This window comes from Peromyscus leucopus, chromosome 5 (assembly GCF_004664715.2).
Source record: "Peromyscus leucopus breed LL Stock chromosome 5, UCI_PerLeu_2.1, whole genome shotgun sequence".
Taxonomy (NCBI): Eukaryota; Metazoa; Chordata; class Mammalia; order Rodentia; family Cricetidae; genus Peromyscus; species Peromyscus leucopus.
Genome location: NC_051067.1, coordinates 122,115,228 through 122,136,401, shown reverse-complemented (window position 1 = coordinate 122,136,401; position 21,174 = coordinate 122,115,228). Strand labels below are relative to the sequence as shown.

Genomic DNA, 21,174 nt, shown 5'->3' with positions numbered 1-21,174 from the left:
CCAGGTCTGATGTGTAAAGTCCTACTCCCTCCACCTGGGGATGCACACACATTAGACGGCGTAGTGGGGTGGGGTGGAGTCTCTAGTCTCATCCCATTGGAACCTGACTGGCAGCCCAGTAACATGCTGACTTGTGTGGGTCTTAGCGTATTTATGTAATCCTGGGGTCTGTAACCAGGGAAACCGATGCATTGGGTACAAGGCACACAGATGTGGCTGCAGAGCACATGCTGTGCAGGGTCCCAAAGTGCACCAGCCGTGGTACACAGGAAAGAGTGCCCTGCGTCCACCTCGCCACTGCTAGCCTAACAGTGTAGACTGCCTTGGGTTCAGTCCAAGCCAAATTCAATATCTTCCAGGCTTGCCCTGGGGCTGGGCTTCCCCAGGTCCAACGAAGACTGTGCTTCATTCTCAGCTCTGTCTCCTAAAGAGTCAGGAGAAAACAAGTCAGTCCTTGGGTAGAGCTACCCTTCTTGCTGAGCACTGATCCAGGCCAGCCAGAGTCCTTCAGATATGCCCCGTTACTGTTGGGCAAGAGGAACTCGGGGAATACAAGCCACCCCAAAGGCGAGTGCTCACCTAAAATGCACATCCAACCCTGGGCTGGTCCTCTGTTTGTCCTGACTGGCTGCCCAGACTGCCCTGCCTGCACACAGCAGCAGGCCTGTGATTTAAGCTGCTGTGCCTTCACTGGCTAACACCAATGCTTTTGTCACTTAGCCCTCGTGTCTGTGGTCCCCTCCCTCCTCAGAGCCTCTGGCCTGGAACCACAGGGCCAGGTGACACACCACAGCCAAATGGTCACCTGTGAGTGGGGCAGAACCCCCCATCTGCTTCCCCCTCTCTGTGGTTCGCCTCCCTACAGCAGCCTCTGGAGTGTTACCTAGTAGGGTGGCTTCAGGCAGCTGGCTGTCTCCATCTTCACTGGACTGGGCAGGGAGTGATGGCTTTGATTCATTCTCTCCCCTCCCATCCTCTTCCAGCTCCTGGATGAGGGGTCGTGGAGGGGTGGTGCTGAAGACTTGACCTTGGGTTTCCAGTTCTGTTGTCGCTCTTGGCTCACATATGTCTGTGAGAGGCACCCTGACTGCCTTTGAGGAGTCCTTGCAGACTGCAAATATGTTTGAGAGGACACCCGTGGAGCCTGTGGGAGTGTGCTCAAGCATGGGGAGAGGAGAGTCATTCAGTTCAGGGTCACTGTCATCACTCAAGCTGGAGATCACCTGGATTTTCGGGATGCCCATTTCCTGGTGAGAGAGAGTGAACTGTGTCTGATTTTCCCATGGTCACAATACAGGAAAACGTGCAGGGGTAGGGAGAAAGCAGGCTGGCACAGGGCCTCGGGAGGGACACTCGACCAGCAGTTTCTCCATGCTTACTCCCCATCCACATAGCTCCCCATGCCACACCCTACCAGTGTCTGGATTCTAGCCTCTGCCACACCCCACAGCCCAGCAACTCTTAGGACTTTGTTCCTGGACCCAGTTCCCACAGTGTAGTGGCCCGCGTGCCTGTTTGGATGTGAGACCTCGTGCAGTTTCCTTCCAAAGTCTCTTCTAGGGACAGGAGCTGAAACAGTGGCTTGCTGGCTCCCGGCTATGCCCAGGGTGGAGAGTCAGGTGCTTTCCCACTAGGTATAGCTTTAGTAAATGAGTTGGGGAGCTTTGCATAGGAAATAAGGCAACACCCCAGTTTGTTTCAGGCAGCCACCAATAGAACATGCAGCAGAAAGCCCAAGTGGCTGAATAAGCTCTCAGAGGGGCCAGAGAGTGGCTGTTTCCTCAGTGAGGGAAACATGGTCACTGTGCTCAGAAGGGCAGTTCACTTTCATGACAAGGAAATGGCCTCTAAGGGACAGGCATGGTGGTACACTCCTGTAAACCCAGTACTCAGGAGGTAGAGATAGGTGGATTTCTGAGTTCAAGGCCTGCCTAGTCTACAGCAAGTTCCAGACCAGCCATGGGCAGCGCCGTGAGACCCTGTCTCAAAAGCAAAAGAACTAGGCATGGTACATGCTTGTAATTCCAGTACTTGGGAGGCCAAGGCAGGTGGAAGGATGCCACAAGTTTGAGGCCATTCTGGGGTATAGGGAAGAGCGTGCTGACCTTTGTCTGGTCTTCCATTGACATGTCCATGCCATCAACATCTTCCAAGTCAGGCAGGTCCTGAAAGAGCCAGTGACCACATATCACCCAGAGACACAATGGAAGAGAGTATCAACAAGAGACAAGATGTCCTAAGGGAACCCTCATCAAGGCCCCTCAGTAACTCCCACCCATGCCCACCCGAAGACTTCGGCATGCTCGAAGCCACACTGCCACTTCAAGTCCGACCACCTAACCAATGGGAAGACTGTCACAGCTTCATCATTTTGTTGTGTCCTGGGGAACTCCGAACTCAAAAGTACCTCTTATACATCAGTCTGAGCCTCAAGTACCTCCTGAAAACCAGAAAACCACACCACCATTTCCTAGATGTGTGGCCTTGGGCAAGTTGCTTAACCTCTCTGTTTCTCCAGTTCCTACTCCATAATATTGAGATGATCATACTACATATCTCAGAATATTTAGTACATACCATGCCTCAAGTAAGGTAACCTCAGAGTAAGGATTCAGCTACATCCTCACGGTGTCCTGTATGGTCAGTTTTTGAATGCAAAGCTTAGGCCTTAAGCAGACAGAGTGAGCCCCAGCTCACATGGGTTTGCATGCCCCCTGAATTACAGTCGTTGGGACAATGGGATACTGTGATTTCTCATGCCTTGCAGGCAGGAAATACATTATACAGTCACCTAAATGGGAGGAGCTTTGGGGAGGGGTGGGTGACACAGCTCTAACAACCTTTGCTGGGAGGGACACTGGACAATCACACCATGGTGAACCAACAGGAAGCCAGAGTAGGGACCAGCCAATGAAGTGGCTGGAGCCACCTGCCAGACTGTGGGTGTGAGGCCCAGCAGGCTTCAGTGATATGTGACTCCAGGGCTGACCACAGAACCACTTTGCACTATAATATCCCTGGAAACTCTAGTGTGGCTTTCACAGCCTGGGGAGGTAAATGGACCAGCCCACCACACCTGAATATGAGTAGAGTGGACTTGGGGGTTTGCCTGGGTGTCTGTGCTGTACCTGCTCCCTGGGGAACTCCTGATAGACAGTGAGGACCACAAAGGTGTCACCCCACCCTCAGCTTGACCAGCCCCCTGCTCACATCGATGAAAAGCCTCTCCTTGGTCTCCAGGGCAATGGCCTCTGTGTCTTCGGTTCCGGTCCCATCAGTAGCTGCCACTGAGGACGTGGACTCTGAGGAACAGCAGTGAGAAGTTACTAAGCCCAGGGCTGATGTCAGATACAAAGGCTGGGACGACAAGCTAGAGGTTAAGATGGAAGGGCAGACCTTCCTGGGTGTGGCTGGACAGCCGCCACCATGGAAGCTGCCCGAGTCCTCTACCGAGGACAGGGCTGCACCTCCACCTCCCGCTGAGGACAGACGGGAAGAAGCTGGCCCTGCTGTGACAGGAGGTGAGTCTACAGAAGCAGCCACGCTAAGAGCAGACAGCCTGACTGCCCAGCAAAAAGGGGACGTGCTCGGGACAATAGCTGCTTCCAAAGCCCAGAGAGGCCAACCTTGCAGCCTAGTCCTGGTGGAGGCCTCTCCGCCAGCCTGCCCTGCCTGTCCATCAAGTACCTGGCCACCTGCTCTCCAGGGCCAGGGACCTGTGCCATTTACCACGGCAAGGCTGCCTGGATGGGTGGAAACACTATCGGTCCTCCTCTGCCAGGCCCTCCTTGCCAAGTTCCTAAGCCCTGTCCTTGTGTGGTCTGTTCACTCACGGTCCCCTCCATCTGGGCTGGGCACCAGGGCACAGGAGAGGGGTGGCTAAGCCAGGAAGTCCACCCTGACCCGCAGATCTGTGTATGACGTTTGTGGTCGAGGTGATGACAAAACCCTACATGCTGAACCCAGAAGCCCCTTACCTTCGAATGCCAGCCACAGCAGACCCTTGCTAAACAGAAAAACTTCCCAGAAGGTCAGAACAGGCAGGTCACGGGTCTGACAATCCTACCCTGAGCCAGACACGGCAGCCTTCCCTTGTTCCATAAGCAATAAAGTAAGGCATGGCCCCAGACAGACATCCTGGCACAGGGTCCCATCAAAGCCAGGAGAGCCATATGCACACCTGATGAGCAGGGCAGGGCACCCAGAGCAGATTCTCTTGGTGCCTGTGGCTTCCCAATACCATGCCCAAGCCCTGCTTCCCGCACCCCTCTGGATAGCCCCTGGGGCTCTTCTCCCCACCCCTGGTCCTCTATTTCCTGCTGCTCCTGATGCACAGCACGGTATGCCTGAGCTCCCTGACTCCTGCCCTCCTCTAGACTGCCTCTGAATGCCTCCTCCCTGCCCTGCTCTCTGTCCTCTATTTCCGGCCTCTCTCGAGCCTGGGATACCCGAGCCCCCACACTGGAACCACTGACCCTAGGGTCCTGGGAGCAGGCCAGGGGTATTCCTGCCCCGACTCCTACCACGCCCACACATCCTCTAAAGGACTTGGATACAAGGGGCTTTTTAAAGATCTTGCAGAACAAAGGCAGGTGGCTGTTCTTAAAGATTTAAACCTTCAGGGGTGGGCAGCATGGATTCAAGAGACGGAATAAGGTCCGGCTGGGTGGATTGCCAAGGTTCTGCCCTGCCCAGGCCTCTTCACTTGCAAGGTAATTCCCGAAGCCCTGACACCTAATCCTTTCATGAGAACAGCAGCATTCCCAGGATCCTCCATGCAGCAGGGCCTACTTCCTGGGTCAGACGTCAAACTTGTCAGGTTGGGGGCTCTGAATGTTGTATTCATGGCCTTATGGACAAAATGTTCCGAGGAGGTCCCTGTGGCATCCTGGGGAAGTCTGGGGTTACCTATCAGTAGACAGCCTAGACTCTGGGCCCTAGAGTCATCTGAGAGGAAAGTCTCCAGTGAAGGACTGCCTAGATCAGACTGGCCTGTGGGTGTGACTGTGAGGGGCTGTCTTGATTTCTATTTGGTGTAGAAAGGTGGAGGCAGCAGCTGTGTAGGGACAGAGAGGTTATGGCCATAGCTGTGTGCAGGGTCAGAGGTCATGGCTGTGCGCAGGGTCAGAGGCTGCCCTCTATTGTCTCAGCTGCCTTACCTTCAGCAGTGGCCACCAAGAGTGTCTGGGACTGAGCCAGACTCCCAGGCAGGTCTGGCTCTTCCATTGTCCTGTCCTCCACCACAGCCAGCTCCTCTTCTCCACCTGGCTTCTCTGGGAACAGTTCATCTTTGACCTTGAAGCTCTCCTCCACAAACACCTCTATCTTCTGCTGGGTTTCTCCCAGGGGCGGCTTGTCCTGAGCCTCTGGGCTGGTGGAGCTGCTCTCCTCACTGTCTGGCAGGGGTGTCTCCCCTAGAGAAGTAAAGTCCAGAGTTGAACTTGGAGCTGCCTGAGAGGACAAGAGCACCTGCATGTCCATGAACTTGAGAGACTGAGTGCACGGAGTTGTCAGGGGCACAGTTCATCAAAGCATTAGGCAGGCATGGTGTGCACACCTGTAATCCTGAAACTTAGGAGGTAGAGTCAAGAGTATCAGAGTTCAAGGTCATCCTCAGCTATATAGCAAGTTGGAGGCCAGGCAGGGTTACATGAGACTGTCTTAAAAAAAAAAAGGTGTGTGGAGGGAGTGTTCATATGATACCTAAAGGCAGATGAATGTCTCCCGTAAGGGATCACTCTGCTCACAGCTCGATGGGCAGCACTCTGCCATGGAGAGAGCACAACATCGGCCCGAGGACAGGGCAGGCAAGGATTTGGGGTCTACCTTTACTTTCAAACAGTTCAGGAGAGGCCAGGCATGGCGACTGTGGTGGTTTCGAGGAGAATGGCCCCCATAGGTCTATGTGTTTGAATGCTCGGTCCCCAGTTGGTGGAACTTGGGAAGGATTAGGTGTGACCTTGTTGGAGGAGGTGTGCTACTGGGGGTGGGCTTTGAGGTTTCCAAAGTCCCATCGTTCCAGTTCATGCTCTTGTCTCTCTTGTCTCTGTCTCTGTCTCTCTCCTCTCTCCCCTCTCTCCTCTCTCTACCTCATGCTTGTGGATCAGATGTAAGCTTTCAGTTAGTTCTCCAACACCATGATTGCTTGCCTGCCGCCATGATTGCCACCATGATGGTCATGGACTCACCCTCTGAAACTATAAGTAAGCCTCCAATTAAATACCTTATTTTATAAGTTGACATGGTCATGGTGTCTCTTCACAGAAATAGCAAAGTAACAGTGACCACACCAGTGATCCCAGCACCAGGAAAACAGAGATAAGAGGGCTTCACATTGAGGCCAGTCTGGGTTACATAGGGACCCAATCAATCCATCCACTCAAACACTTCAGAGAAATGCATGTGCTAAGGTGTGCGTCTGCGTGTGCGTGTGCATGCATGTGTGTAAAAAATTAAAAACTCCATCCATTCCAAATAGGCACAAACAATATAGTCATTGTGTTTATGATTCCTTGGCTTTTCTGAAAGCATGAAAATTCCAAAATAAAAATTGGTTTTAAAAAAATCTATAAGAAAGTATCTGTGGAAAATAGTTACGGTATTATTTCTCTCTCTCTCTCTCTCTCTCTCTCTCTCTCTCTCTCTTTTTAAATCCTAGCATGACCAGACACTGGAAGGTCTGGGAATAGAACCTGGGTCTTCTGGATCATCAGCCACTGCTCTTAGCTGCTGAGCCACCCACCACCTCTCTCCTGGGGGAATTAGATCTCAAAGGCAGGTGGGAGGTAGAGTAGTCAGAGCATTTTCTATGAAAACATATATGCATGCACGGTGAACTATAGGATGCACATGCCACCACACACAAGGCTGGCCCACTAGATTCCAGAACAGTAAGTTCCTATAATGTAGGGGAAGAAAATAGTTGAGTCTTTCTTTTCTGTTTTGTCAGGGCCTTGCTGGCTTCACATGTTCCTCCTGCCTTGGCCTCTAGGCTGAGCTGGGATTACAGGGATGTGCTATTAGGTTGACTGGAAGGTAGTCTTGCTGATGAAGGTCATTTGAGTGTGACCCCAGGGTCACACAGGCTGACAGCTGCTGACAAGCCCTTACCTCAGGAAGCAACCAGGACTTTGTGAAAGGCCCTGTTCCTGCCCAACATACCTGTGCCTATACGAATACACACACACACACACACTCATAAAATTAACAATTAAAAGGGCAGAGCTAGTTAACCATAGAGACCAGGCGGTGGTGGCACACACCTTTAATCTCAGCACTTGGGAGGAGGAAGCAGGAAGATCAGGAGTTCAAGGCCACCCTCTGCTACTCGAGATTGAACCGAGTTTCTCTAAAAGAGAAACAGAGCCAGGCAGTAGTGGCACACACCTTTGATCCCAGCACTTGGGATCTCAAGCCTTTGATCCCAACACTTGGGATCTCAAGCCTTTGTAAAAGGAATCTTTAAAAAGTTCTTATAAATAAGATTAAACCTGAGGCCAGATATTGGGGTGAATGCTGGAAGATCAGAGAAGCAGAACAAGCTACAGCCACCTCACCTTGCCAGTTCCTCAGCTGATTCTGTTTCCTCAGACTGGAAACCTCTGAGTCCTCATCCCAATGGATCTCAGCTGAACTGTGCTACTCAAAGCCTAAAAGCTTAACCAGCCTAATACTTAACCAGCCAAATGCTTCTAGTTTCCGGACTTCATGCCTTATATATCTTTCTGCTTTTTGCCATCACTCCCTGGGATTAAAGGCATGAGTCACCATGCTTGGCTGTATCCTTGAACATACAGAGATCCAGGTAGATCTCTGCCTCTGGAATGCTAGGATTAGAGGCATGTGCTACCCCTGCCTATCCTCTATGTTTAATATTGTGGCTGTCCTGTTCTCTGAACCCATAAGTTTGTTTGCGTGCACAGTATTTCGGGGAACACAATACCACCACAAGCCTTTGATCCCAGCATTAGGGAGGTGGAGGCAGGAATATAAGGATTCGTAGAGACAAGATCCCCTCCTTTCAGTCTGAGATTTCATAGAGGTAAGGAGTGACTGTGGCTCTGATCTTTCTCTGATCTTTCAGGTATCACCCTGACTCCGGGTTTTTATTGTTAAGACTAATTAGGATTCATGCTTCAAAAAACTGCAGATGAATTTTGGCTTGGGGTTAAGACAGAATTTCCCACAGTTTTGAAGCTGTCCTAAGCATGCTCTGTCCTTTCATGCTATGTCCTCTCAGGGCTTCAGCACTGTCACCTATGAAACTACTGTGTCAATCAACTGTAAACGCCTGCAGATGCTCTATCCCCGACATCTCCACCACCAGCCAAGGGCTCATTCTCTTTTGTTAAAAAACAAAATGTGTATGGGTGTTTGCCTGATGTCTGTGTACTACATGGGTCCCCAGAGCCCATGGGAGCCAGAAGAGGGTGTCAGATCCCCTGGGACCAGAGTTACAGATGCTTGTGTCACCATATGGGTTCTGGGCATCAAACCTGGGTCCTCTGCAAGAGCAGCAGTCCTCCTAACTTCTGAGCCATCTCTAAAGCTCCCAAGGTTTAATTCTTTATGTAAGAATAACCAAGCACATCCATTCCACTAGCATGCAAATCAGCTTTCCTCATTAAATGAGAAAACTGTATGTCTAGCAAAGCGTTGTTCTGACAATCTGTGATCTCTCTGCAGGAACTGTGTGGCCTTTGTATGTTTTCTATACCTGTACACCAGGCTCATGTGAAAAGGGTCACAAGCCGCAGCTTGCACAGCTCCAGTCTGGGCCGTACCTTTGTCTCTGGCCTTCTTTCGTTCCTCAGCCCTCCGCTTGATCATGGCCAAGGCTTCCAGGCTGTCTGTGATCTTCTTGTGTTCCCTGCTCTCCCACTGAAGCCGCTCCTCCTTCTCAGCTGCATAACCCCCTCGTGCCCACGCCTCTGCACATGCCCTAGGTAAGGACAAAGGACAGAACTGAAAGCTGGGCATGGGCTCATGCCTGTCTGCACCTGAGCAGAAGGATTGCCATGCCATGAGTTTGAGGCCAGCCTAGGCTAAATAATGAGTTCTAGGAAGTGTGACACCCTGGGAGGCAGAGAAGTGGGTGACGAGGGGCGGGGATCTGGGAGGAGAATACAGGTCTGAATTAACTTTTATTTAAAGATTCATATTTTCTTTTATGTATACCATAAGCATACAGATGACATCTTAACCCCTGAGCCATTTCTTTATCAGGCTCTTTACATCTTGCATAGGTTAAAATTATAAACATATGCTGTCTGGCCAAATTTATTCATTCCTCTGTGTACTTGTGTGTGCAGTTGCACACGTGTGACTATGTGTGTGGAGGCCAGGGTATGACCTTGGGTGTCTTTCCTCTTCAGGTACTATCTACCTTCTTTTTGAGACAGGGCCTCCTCCTGGCACCTGAAGCCCCCGAGTAGGCTGGGCTGGTTGGCCAGTGCAGTCCAGTAGCCCTATCTCTACCTCTCCAGAGCCGGGATGGCAGGTGCATGCCATGGTGTCCAGCTTTTTATGTGTGTTCTGGGGGTCAAATTTAAACTCTCATGCTCATGAGGGAAGCACTTTAATTACTGAGCCATCTCTTCAGCTCCCTGAACTCATTCATTTCTTCAAAATTAAGGAGCTGGAGAGATGGTTCAGTGGTTAAGAGTGCTTGCTGCTCCTGTAGAGAACATGAATTCAGTTCCCCACACCACATTAGTCGACTCACAATTGCCTGTAACTCTAGCTCCAGGGGATCCCATATCCTCTTCTGGCCTCACCAGGCAGCTGGCACACACATGGCACACACATCACACACACACACACACACACACACACACACACACACACACACACACACACAAATAAATAAATAAAAGTAAAAAAATCTTCAAAAGTTTTTGGAGTTTATTTACTAATCCTACATCAACTTTGGTTCATCAGTTGTAACAAGTGTACCCAAGGATGCAAGATGCTCACCCTGGGAAACTGGGAGGGGGACGGGAACTCTGTACTCCTGCTTAGTTCAGCCAAAACTGCTCCTTAAAACACTGTTGTTTTAAATGAACAGAGACACATTTCCCAAAGCCAACATTTCCCAAAGCACAGATGCAAATCACCAGTGCACAATTAAAAACCACCTTACAAGAGCCACCAGGGAGATGCAGATTACAAGCACGACAGGCCTCCACTTTGCATCCCACAGCAGGAGTGAAACTGATAGATTTTGGCAAGGATGCAGAAAACTCAGATTTTCTCAAAATACTGGAAGGGAAGGAAGGTGGTGAGGCATTTTAGAAATGGTGGCTTCTCAAAGGCCCAGCATGAGGTTGTCATCTGATCCATCAGTTCTACTCCTATATATCTATCTAAGGTGATCAAACCTGTGTGTGCACACAAATGCCCACAGAAGCATTGGTCCCAAGAGTCAAAATAGAGACAAGAGCCAGCGAGATGGTTCAGCAGGAAAAGGAGTTTGCTGCTGAGTCTGATAACCTGAGTTCAGTCCCAGGACCAACACAGTGCAAGCTGACCTCCACAGGTGTGCCATGGTACACACACACACACACACACACACACACACACACACAATCTGTGGGCAAGCGCTCCTGTTCCTATGCTAGGCATTGATGGTACCATTAAATGGGTCTGGAGGGTATTTACCGGTTTGTGAAAATGCTCAAAAGTCAGAAAACTTGAAAGTCTACCAAGTGTGCTGACTGGCAAGCACTCAAATGCACACAACCCAAGGTCTCTTTTCTTACCTGTCCTTGGGGAAAACCGGCCTGTCATCCAGGTAAGTCAGTTGCTTCAGACGAACAGTGACCGTCCTGCGGTAGTTAGGGATATGTTTGGTCACTGGGTTTCCCATCAGGTTCAGCACACGCTGCAAAGCAACAAGCAGAGCCAAACTGATTATCAAAGCCAGACAACCGGGGCCCCTGAGAGGCCTCAGTGGGTAAAGGCACTGGCTGCCAAGCCCGATGACCTGAGTCCAGTCCCCAGAACTAACGTGGCAGAAGGAGAGAACCAACTCCTGAAAGTTGTCCTCTGACCTCCACATGCATTCCCTACCCAACATATCTGTGCCTACACACACACACACACACATACACACATACTACACATATACCACACACAAAGACACACTACACACTACATACACACTATACAAACACATACACACTACACACACTGCACACATACCACACATACACACCACACACACACAAACATACATATAGTATACACAGTGTAATAAAACACAAGATGATAACATTATGTGCCCTCAGAATAACAACACAATTTTCTTGAGCAAAATGAAATGCCAGCACCACATCCTGGTGCAGTGACATCCTGCACACACTGTCACTGCACATCCCAGTACAGTTGACATCTTGCACACACTGTCACTGCACATCCTACACACACTGTCACTGCACACCCCAGTGCAGTTGACATCCTGTGCACACTGTCACTGCACATCCCGGTGCAGTTGACATCTTGCACACACTGTCACTGCACATCCTGGTGCAGTTGACATCCTGCACACACTGTCACTGCACATCCTGGTGCAGTTGACATCCTGCACACACTGTTGACATCCTGTGCACACTGTCACTGCATATCCTGGTGCAGTTGACATCCTGCACACACTGTCACTGCACATCCCGGTGCAATTGACATCCTGCACACACTGTCACTGCACATCCTGGTGCAGTGACAGGACAATAAGAAGGGCTCCTGTGCTGTGCCACAGTGGCACAGACTGCTCAGCCACCCTCCTCTCTACTCCTGGAAGGACAGGTTCTTCTGGAGCCATAAGACAGGTTCTTCTGGAGCCATAAGACTCCCCAAAGTCCTTGCCAGCCTCAGTGGTTCTATTAGCTGCATTTCTCATCGTCTCTCACCGAAACACACTTCAGTCTATTTGTTTTTGGTTCTTCCTACCTGGGACCCATTTCAAGGAAACATTCGCAGGGGCAACAAATAAGAATTAATGGCTGAGGGAGGCCAGGCTTAGCTACAGGAGATCTTGTCTCCAAACAAACAATAACAAAACACACTAAGAGGCACAGACTGGGAAAGGATGTATGGGCCACCAGGAGAGGCCTTTCCTACTAGGCGCCAGATTCCCTGGGGTCAGAATATGGTAAGGAAAGTTGGTCTAGTAATACCAGCACCCTCTCCCACGGCCAAATGTACACCTTCTGGACTCCACCTGAGGAAGCTGAGAGGGTTAATGAGACTCAATCATGTTGCATTCTGTTTGCCTGATCACATCAGACACTTTTCCTATCTAAAATGGTTTATGTTGTTGAGGAAACATTTCTTTATTATATGTAAATGAGTTAGCTTTCAACTTGCCATGTATCTTAGTCATTGTTCTATGGCTGTGAAGAGACACCAGGACCACACAACTCTTATAAATGAAAGCACTTAATCGGGGTTTTCTTACAGTTTCAGAGGTTTGGTCCATTGTCATCATGGTGGCATGCAGGCAGACATGGTGCTAGAGAAATAGTTGAGAGTTCTACATCTGGCTCCACAGGCAGCAGGAAGAGAGAGACACTGGGCCTGGAATGAGCACTTGAAATCCTAAAGTCCACCCTCAGTGACACACTTGCTCCTACAAGGCCACATCTACTCCAACAAGGCCACACCTCCTAATCCCTGTCAAGTAGTGCCACCCCCTAATGACCAAGCATTCAAATCTATGAGCCTGAAGGGACCATTACCTTTGAAACCACCACACCATGCTCTGGTTTCATGGCTTCTTCGTTGCCCTGGCCTTATTTTCAAAGTTCACAGCAGGAAGCAGAAAAGTATTCTAAGGACTACATTGTATGTGGGGGTTTTAAAGGCATTACAAATCCCAGCTCAAAAACCCAAACAACAACAACAAGAAGTGACCACTTTTGTAACAGACTGGAGTGTCCTGTGTTGTCCCATGTCCCCTACCCAGGCCCCGTTTTCCCCCCTCAGTACCTTAGAATGTAACTATTTGCAGACAGGATCATGACAAGGTAACTAAGTTAGAATGAGGTTAGGATAGGCCCTACTGGCCTGACCGGCTTCCTTATAAGAGGAGATATATGTGAAGAACAATTAGCTGAGGTTGACCTCCAGCCTCCAGATAAATGCACATACATGCATATACACACATGCGCACACATAAGAATGATAGCAAGGATCGGCTCATACCTCACACTACAGTGATGCAAACAAAACCAAGCCTCAGGGTCACTGTCAGGGGTGGTGAGGGTCTCAACCCATTCTGACAACTGACAGGTGGGAGGACAGAGCCAACACTGAGTCGGGCTCTTCCATATGAACCAAGGTTCTTTTTAAACACACAAAGAAGGAAAAGAGGGTGACAGACAGTCACGTGTGGCTCCTCCGAGACAGCCCGCAAAGCATGATGGGGAACATTGTGAGGCCAGTCAGGCCCATAGCATGAGCGCTCACTAATCCATCTTGCAGAGAGGGAGGCTTCAGGCCTGGCATGATGCACCTTACAGAACGGTGCTGAACCAGAATTGAGCAACTCTCTATCTTCATTTGCCCGGAAATACCAGAGTCATGAGAGCTTATGAAGTGGCAGAGTTCTCCAAGTCCAGGCCCAGGATGTGCAGCCATCAACACAGTTTCCTTGTCAAATGAATGCAGCAGCAGCAGCAACAACAACAACAACAAAAAACCCAGCAGAGAAGGAGTGCTCAGCTCAAAAGGGATTGATTGAATAGTAACCCTGAGTAATGTCTGGATCAGCACTGGATAGAACACTTCTGAGACCAATGGGGAACAGAACCAACAGAGTGTGTGTGTGTGTGTGTGTGTGTGTGTGTGTGTGTGTGTGTGTGTGTGTTTAACATATATTTATATATATTCATTTAGCTTATATATTTTTTTTTTTTTTTTTTTTTTTTTTTTGGTTTTTTCGAGACAGGGTTTCTCTGTGTAGCTTTGCGCCTTTCCTGGAGCTCACTTGGTAGCCCAGGCTGGCCTCGAACTCACAGAGATCCGCCTGCCTCTGCCTCCCGAGTGCTGGGATTAAAGGCGTGTGCCACCAACGCCCGGCCAGCTTATATATTCTACACACATATTAAAGGGGGATTTAGTCGAGTGGCTGGTAGGAAGTATGGAGTATAGCCACTGCAATGTTTTAAACAGGAGGGAACTACCCCCAGGTGACATCTGCCACTTGAGAAACTCAGCTGAAAGCACTATTCTGAAGCTATTTCTTCCAGCTTGAAACATCCTCTCCCAGGGAAGGAGGGCAGGATGCTCAAAAGGCATAAGGAAATACACAAGGCGTAGGAAGTAAACAAAAGGAAAACTCCCAGCTCTCGGCTGGCTGCTGAGGTTATTTGGAAGCTACTCAGCCGCAGCTGAGAGAGCGGCCTGCTAGTCACCCAGGGAGCTCTGGGGAAGCAGCTCTCAGGAGTACCATCGTGCTGGGTGGGTTTCCCAGTGATGCAGGCTTTAAGTCAGCCACGTTCCTGTAAGTAACCCCAGTAAACTCATGGGTTTACTAACATTTAGGTGGAATCCGTTCTTTGCTCTCTTGATGGCGCCCCATTAGGGGTGACCAGATACTTGTCCAAGTCTCCCAAGGAAAAGCCACACAACTCCAAAAAGGGGAAAGGAAGGAAGGAGGGAAGAAAGGAGGGGAAGGAGGGAGGGCGGCGTTTCTGAAGCATACCCCAAAGCACGCTGCCTATGGCATGCTGTACTTACTAGACAGGGCATGCTCTCCAGCACACTCAAGATCTCTGGGTCACTCAGCATGTTGTGGGAGAGGTCGAGGACACAGAGCCGCAGACACTCCCTGAGGTGCTGAATGTCTGCCACGGTCTCCAGGCGGTTGTGGGCCATTTGCAGCGTGTTCAGGACAGGGAGGCAGGCTGGAGGGGAGGCGGTACAAATGAGCAACAGCAGCATGTGCTCCCGGCCCACACTCTGGAATCTCCGCCGGGATGTGGTACAGAGCAGGGCCGCCAAGCTTACAGAGGTTCTCAATGGTCTTGATGTAGTTGTTGCTCAGGTTGAGGGCGTCCAGCTTCTGGAGTGGCTCCAGGTTCTCAATCTTGTGCAACAGGTTCACTTGCAGGAAGAGGCAGCGCAGCTCGCTCTGGGCCTGCAGATTCTCGATCCTCTGGATGCCATTGCACTCCAGCCAGAGGCAGCGCAGGCCTGTATACTCTTCCAGGTTCTCGATGCGGTCAAACCCTGGTGGGGAGGGGCTGTGAGGACCCTGTGTGCTCAGAGGGGAGAGGCCTGGATGCTGTTGGTTTCGCCTAGTGGCAGAGGCTGCCACTTGGGGTCTCTGCAAACTCTGATATAGAAGACCATTACCTCCATGGTGAGGGTGTTGGAAGGGGCCTTTGGGAGCTGAGGAGTTCCTGAGGGTGGGGCACACATGATGGGATCAGTGCCCTTTTAGAGACTGCTTGGCATGGTGGCACAACAGTGACCCCAGCTCCCTGGAGGCTACAGCAGGAGGATCACAAGTTCAAGGCTACTTTGAGCTACAGACTGAGGTCACAGATGGAGACTTCCATCTGTGAACTTGGAAGCAGGCATTGGATCTGCCTGCACCTTGGTCTAGCACTTGAGAGATTAAGACACCCACATCTCTTTCCTCTTTTTCTTTCTTTTTTTAAAAAAAGATGTTGTTTTTTTTTTTTTTTTTTTTTTTTGCTTTTTTTTTCCCCCGAGACTAGGCCATTCTAGGTAGCACTGGATATTCTGAAACTTGCTCTATAGCCCACACTGTCCTGGAACTCAGAGATCTGACTGCCTCTGCCTCCTGAGTGCTGGGACTAAAGGCGTGCGCAGCTAGTAACGGCTTTTCTTTGCAAAGCCATCCCCTTGTTTTGATTGAACCCAAGGCCTCACACCTGGACAGTGAGTCCTCTAGTGCTGGGCTACACCCAAGCCTTCTGGGGTCCCTGCTGAGCTAGTCTCTGTGTCTCTGTGTGTCTCTTTCCTGCACTCTGGCCCACCCTCCAACTCTTGTCCCATGGCTCCACCGTCCCTAGGGAAAACCCCTTTGTCCCCAGCTCCTCCAGTAGCAGTCTGTACGTCAGGCTGGAGTCCCTAGTGACAGCCTCATTGCTCAGTCAGTCCCATTGTTGGTCTTCCTGCTTGACCTCTCCAAGGCTTCTGACCCATTTTCTCATTCCTACATGGTAGGCCCCCACCCCAGCTTATCACAGCCTTTGTGTTGATATAGAGAGAAGAGGGTGGCCCTGAGATGACAGGTAAGGCAGAAGCGTGGCATGTGTCATTTCTGGAACTGGGACCCCTATTCCCATATTGTTCTTTCTCTTGGCAGCTTGCTCTATGTGGAGCTGGCAGCCACTGAGAGGCTTCCATGGTGGGGAACTGCGCCATTCTCCAGCCCCAGCCCAGTGTTCAGGTAATTGAGGGCACATGGCAACTCCTCAAGAGGGACCCTGAGCCAGAGCCACCTAGCTAATCACACACAGATCTTCAGAACCTGTGCGAGATAACGTATTTGAAGTTGCTAAGTTTCAGGGTGATTTATTAGCTAGTGACATATGACAAAGGTAGGCACCTCTCTCCTAACTCCGAATCCACTTAGCCTAACACACTGGCTCCTATGCCTCCCTCCTCCATAGTTTCTGTCCCCCCACCACTGTGAGAACACCCACCCCCCCCATTGTTCTAACTGCTGCTTATGCTCAGATGCCAGGTGGAGAATTTCAAAGGGGCAGAAGGGAGGAGACCGGTGGGAAGTCATTCTAAACCCTGAGGCCTGTGTGCTGCTGAGCCGGTGTCCCTCCCTGCATAACGCCCTCCTCCCCGTGGCTGCCTACCCATGCCCGCCCCACCCAACAGGACCCCTAGACCATCCTTGCCACATCCACCTCTGGATTCCCGGCACTGAGAAAGTCCCATTCATGGAAGGCTCTCAGGAAAGATTTCCTGAATAATACACAAGCAAATAGATGAGCGATAAGCAGGTCAGCCACCTCACACTGGGCCCCAACTAGAGCTGGGGATCCTGGTCATCACTGGTCAGGATGGTCCTGGCCATGAACCTGAGCTCAGATGCAGATGTGGGGCTAGACACCAAGCCCAAGTCCCTAGGATGCCACAGGTCCCCTGCATTCTGAGAGGACGAAAGACCCTCCTAATCTTTCTTCCTTCACAATATACCCGTCCAAAGCCCAAGGTTCACAACTGCCCCACTGCTTTAAAAGCTGCTCAGTCTCTGAGCCAGCTATGCTGACTGGCGCCTCAACTGCTAGCACTCAGCAGACTGAGGCAGGAAGGCCACAAGTTCAAGGCTAGCATGACAATATAAAAAGATCCTATCTTCAGTGTATGTATATGTATGTGGCGGGGCGGCGGGGCGGGGGGGGGGGGGGTGAGAGATACTGAGACTAAATTAATTAGTTATGTGCCTGGTGGTACAGGCCTGTAATCCCTGCTACTTGGTTGAGTGAGACAGGAAGATGAGAAGTTCAAGATCCTTCTGGGCTACAAAGTGAGTTCAAGGGCAGCCCGGGCAATTTGATGAGCCTTGTTTCAAAACAAGAAGGGAAAGGAGGCTAGCTCGGGCTGTGTCTCAGTGGCAGTGTACTAGCCTAGCCTGTGGGAGGTCCTGCTTCCATTCCTTATATTGCAAGGGGGAAAAAGAATCAAGCAACCAAAGAAACAAGGGCCATGCAGTGGTGGCGCATACCTTTAATCCCAGCACTTGGGAGGCAGAGGCAGGCGGATCTCTGTGAGTTCAAGACCAGCCTGGTCTACAGAGCGAGTTCCAGGACAGCTGGGACTACACAGAGAAACCCTGTCTCCAAAAATCAGAAGAGGAAGAAGGAGGAGGAGGGAAAGAGGAAGAGGACGCAGCAGCAGCAGCAGCAGCAGCAGCAGCAGCAGCAGCAGCAGGTGGCTCCTTTGGACCCACACAGCCCCTTTCTGAATTCAGTCAAGGCAGAGTTCCACTTAAATAGCTTCCGAGGGCTGGAGAGATGGCTCAGAGGTTAAGAGCACTGACTTCTCTTCCAGAGGTCCTGAGTTCAATTCCCAGCAACCACATGGTGGCTCACAACCATCTGTAATGAGATCTGGTGCCCTCTTCTGGCCTGCAGGCATACATGCAGACAGAACACTGTGTACATAATAAATAAATCTTTAAAATAAATAAATAAATAAATAAATAGCTTCCGAGCACAAATGCGTTCTGCAGCTTGTTTCCTGCTTTGTCTCCTGACACTGCTCCTGGGACTCACCCTTAAAGTGTAAATACAGCGTGTCATTCAGGGCAGGGGTGATGTAGAGCTTGTGTTGCTTGCAGAGTTTTTGAAGGAATTCTTTAGTCATCCTGTTAAAATGCAAAACACAAACAAGAGGCTCCTTTCAGCCTGTCAGTGGGCAAACATATTGTAAGGCTTGTAGTTGGTTTGCTTTGGTTTGGAGATAGGGTCTCACTCTGTAGCCCAGGTCAGCTGGGAACCCACTAGGCAATCCAGGCTGGCCTCAAACTTGTGGACCTCCTGCCTCAGCCCTGCTGAGAATGCCGATGGGAGCCATGGCACCAGCTCAGGTTCTTTCCTCCATCCATTCTGTCTGAAGTCCTAAATCTGAAGCCTCTTGTTATATCTTCATCCTCCTCCCCTTTCCTTCGGTATGTTTGTGTGTATGTGTTCTTGCGTGTTCACGTGTGTGCAAGGTCGAACGTCAGATGTCCTCCTCTATCACATCTGCCATGGTTTTTGAGGCAGTCTCTCACTGAACCTGCTGATTTGGGTAGAATGGCTGGCCAGTGAGTCCCAGGACTCCTCTGTCTCAGCCTCCCCAGTTCTGGGATTACAGATGTCCAGAGATGCCTGGGTGTTTGCACGGGAACTGGGATTGCATGGGATTAGAACTGGGGGTTCTAATTTATGTGCTCATCTGAGCCATCTCAGCAGCATCTCCCCACTTATTTGTTTGTTTATAGTTCTTAGAGCTATATTCTTTACCCAATATTGTTATCTCAGTGTTCTAAAAATTCGCAGCGTTTGGCCTAATAAAAATACTTCTAGTAGTGTTATCAACAAAACTGGTGTGAACCAGGCATGGTGTGAACATTTGTAATGCCAGCACTCAGGAGGCTGAGGCAAGAGGTTCATGAGGTTGAGAGCCAGCCTGGGCAATAGAGTGAGACCTTGTCTTAATGCAGGGCCTGGGGGGTGAGGGGTGGGGATGACAAGATGGCTCAGTGGGTAGAACCAAAGCCTGAAGTTTGATCCCTGGAATCCTCAGTGGAAGGAGAGAATGGACTTCTGCAAGTTGTCTTTTGACCTCCATATATGTGCCAGGGTATATGGCTGTACACATTCGTTTCCATATTCTTCCTCCCACACTAGTAATAAATACTTTTTTTTTTTTCAAAAAAAAAAAAGAACTCGGGGCTGGAGACATGATAAGATAGCTCTGCAATTAAGAGCATTTGCAGAAGATACAGGACAAGTTCCCAGTACACTTCAGGCAGCTCATAACCTCCCATAATTCCAGCTCTATGGAACCCAACACTTTGGGTTTTGGCCTCCATGGCTACCTACACACACATAAATATACACAAGTAACACCCCCCTTCCTTAAAAAGCTACTGCTATTCTTATCCTGTTCTGTTAATAACTGGGCAGGTTCCTAAGCTGTTGTCTGAGCAAGGGACTAAAGGGCTATCACTGTGCACTCCTTGGTAGCTTGGTACTACCAAGCTGCACAACACAAACCTGGGGCCCCGATCATCCCTGTCATTTCTTGCATAGCCTGAGCGACAATCTAACCTACTGTCGCCGCTCTGTTGCTTCTGACTTTGGCAGGATGTTGTAGAAGGACCCACACATGTTTCCTTGGTCTCATTAATTTCTGTAAAATAAAAGAAGAATCAACTTGTAAAGATAAAAAAAAAAAAAAAAAGGATGGGTATGGGCAATTTCAGCCTGTGGTCCCAGCACCCAGGAGGCTGAGGAAGGAGACTCTTCATTAGGTTTTGGATTTGGCCAGCCTATGCTTCAAAACAAAAGAAAAAACAAACCTAGGCTGTCATGGTTTTGATTTATATAAATGGCATCCTGAGCTTGTTTTTTTTTATACCCATATATGTTCCTGAGAATGATCCCTACTGATCATTGAAGCTGTCAGTGTGTTATTTTCAAGGCAGAAGAATTCACTGCTCTCTACAAGCACTCCCTTAAAGACATTTGCATTGCTAACGGTATCTGATGCCCTCTTCTGGCCTCCTTGGGCACCTGCATATCTCTCCCCCCCCCCCCCCACACACTAAAATAAACTTTTTTTTTTTTAAAGGGGGAGGACACAGTGAAAAAAATAATTTAAAAGGACAAGCTGGTGTCATGGAGAATTTACCAGTAAGTTTTCTTGAAGAATATGAAGTTACACACAAGTAAAATTTAGCCAAAGAGTCACTGCCTCAGACCTAACTTTAGGACTGCTGGGATACAGATTCAAACCACTATATTTATGCACTTCTGGGTTCAAACTCAGATTATCAGGCTAGTGTTGCAAGCACTTTTACCCTGTAAGGCACCTCAAATGCATGTAACCTCAAGAGCTGATGAGCTCTCTCTGTGAGGGATCTGCTGGACGACACTGAACACTGTTTGGGGACTGAGTCTTACATTCATTGCAAACAATTCCCAGCCACTGGCGGTACCTGATAAACATTCATTGGAATAAATAACTTGCGTTCCATATGTGCTGGATTGATTATATTAATAAAAGTACAGCATTCATTAATAGTTAATGCGAAGGCATGCATGTGGAATGCTGGCTGATCCATGGCTGTATGGACAGGCATTTGTGAGGGGTGCTGGTTGCTCCCAGCTGCGTGAATGGACATGTGTGAGGCACACGGGCCCTCGCCCCCTCGGCTCCCCGACGAGATGGCACCTTCTTTGCGGACCCCGGGGCCCGCGCGGCCGTGATCGCCCGCTGACTCCTCCAGACTGGGTTCCGTCGCTCCATCCGCCTGCGGCTCTGAGGTTGAGGCCTCCGGGTGCATGCTCACTCCTCGTCCCGCCACTCAGCTCCGGCACTAAGGTTGGCTAACTAAGTCGTTGGCTGTCCAACGCTTTCCTGGTCGTCGCGGTAACCAGTGCACACGCGCAGTCGGTTACGCCGTGGAGGGCGGGC

General features: G+C 50.0%; 1 protein-coding gene across 2 annotated transcripts; it reads right to left on the bottom strand.

Moving 5' to 3' along the window:
- Window positions 1-131: 131 nt before the first annotated feature.
- On the bottom strand, window positions 132-21,142 carry Dnaaf1 (dynein axonemal assembly factor 1). Of its 2 annotated transcripts, none has more exons than XM_028875733.2 (12): window positions 20,932-21,142; window positions 19,752-19,887; window positions 18,264-18,355; window positions 15,007-15,228; window positions 14,737-14,903; window positions 10,761-10,882; window positions 8,784-8,941; window positions 5,160-5,414; window positions 3,211-3,302; window positions 2,106-2,165; window positions 884-1,247; window positions 132-424 (listed from the first exon to the last, which is right to left on the bottom strand). In XM_028875733.2, the coding sequence occupies exons 1-12, from the start codon at window positions 21,041-21,043 to the stop codon at window positions 330-332; spliced, it is 1,875 nt and encodes a 624-aa protein (XP_028731566.1). In that variant the 5' UTR covers window positions 21,044-21,142; the 3' UTR covers window positions 132-329. The 2 variants fall into 2 exon arrangements, with proteins under 2 accessions (XP_028731566.1, XP_037062195.1); XM_037206300.1 differs by having other exon boundaries at window positions 19,806-19,887.
- Between the last annotated feature and the right edge of the window lie 32 nt (window positions 21,143-21,174).

Coding starts and splice junctions, on each gene's coding strand:
- Dnaaf1 (XM_028875733.2), bottom strand. CDS start 21,043: ATGCACCCGGAGGCCTCAACCTCAGAGCCGCAGGCGGATGGAGCGACG. Junction 19,888..20,931: donor CCCCGGGGTCCGCAAAGAAG/GTGCCATCTCGT, acceptor TTTATTTTACAG/AAATTAATGAGACCAAGGAA. Junction 425..883: donor GCCTGAAGCCACCCTACTAG/GTAACACTCCAG, acceptor CTGACTCTTTAG/GAGACAGAGCTGAGAATGAA.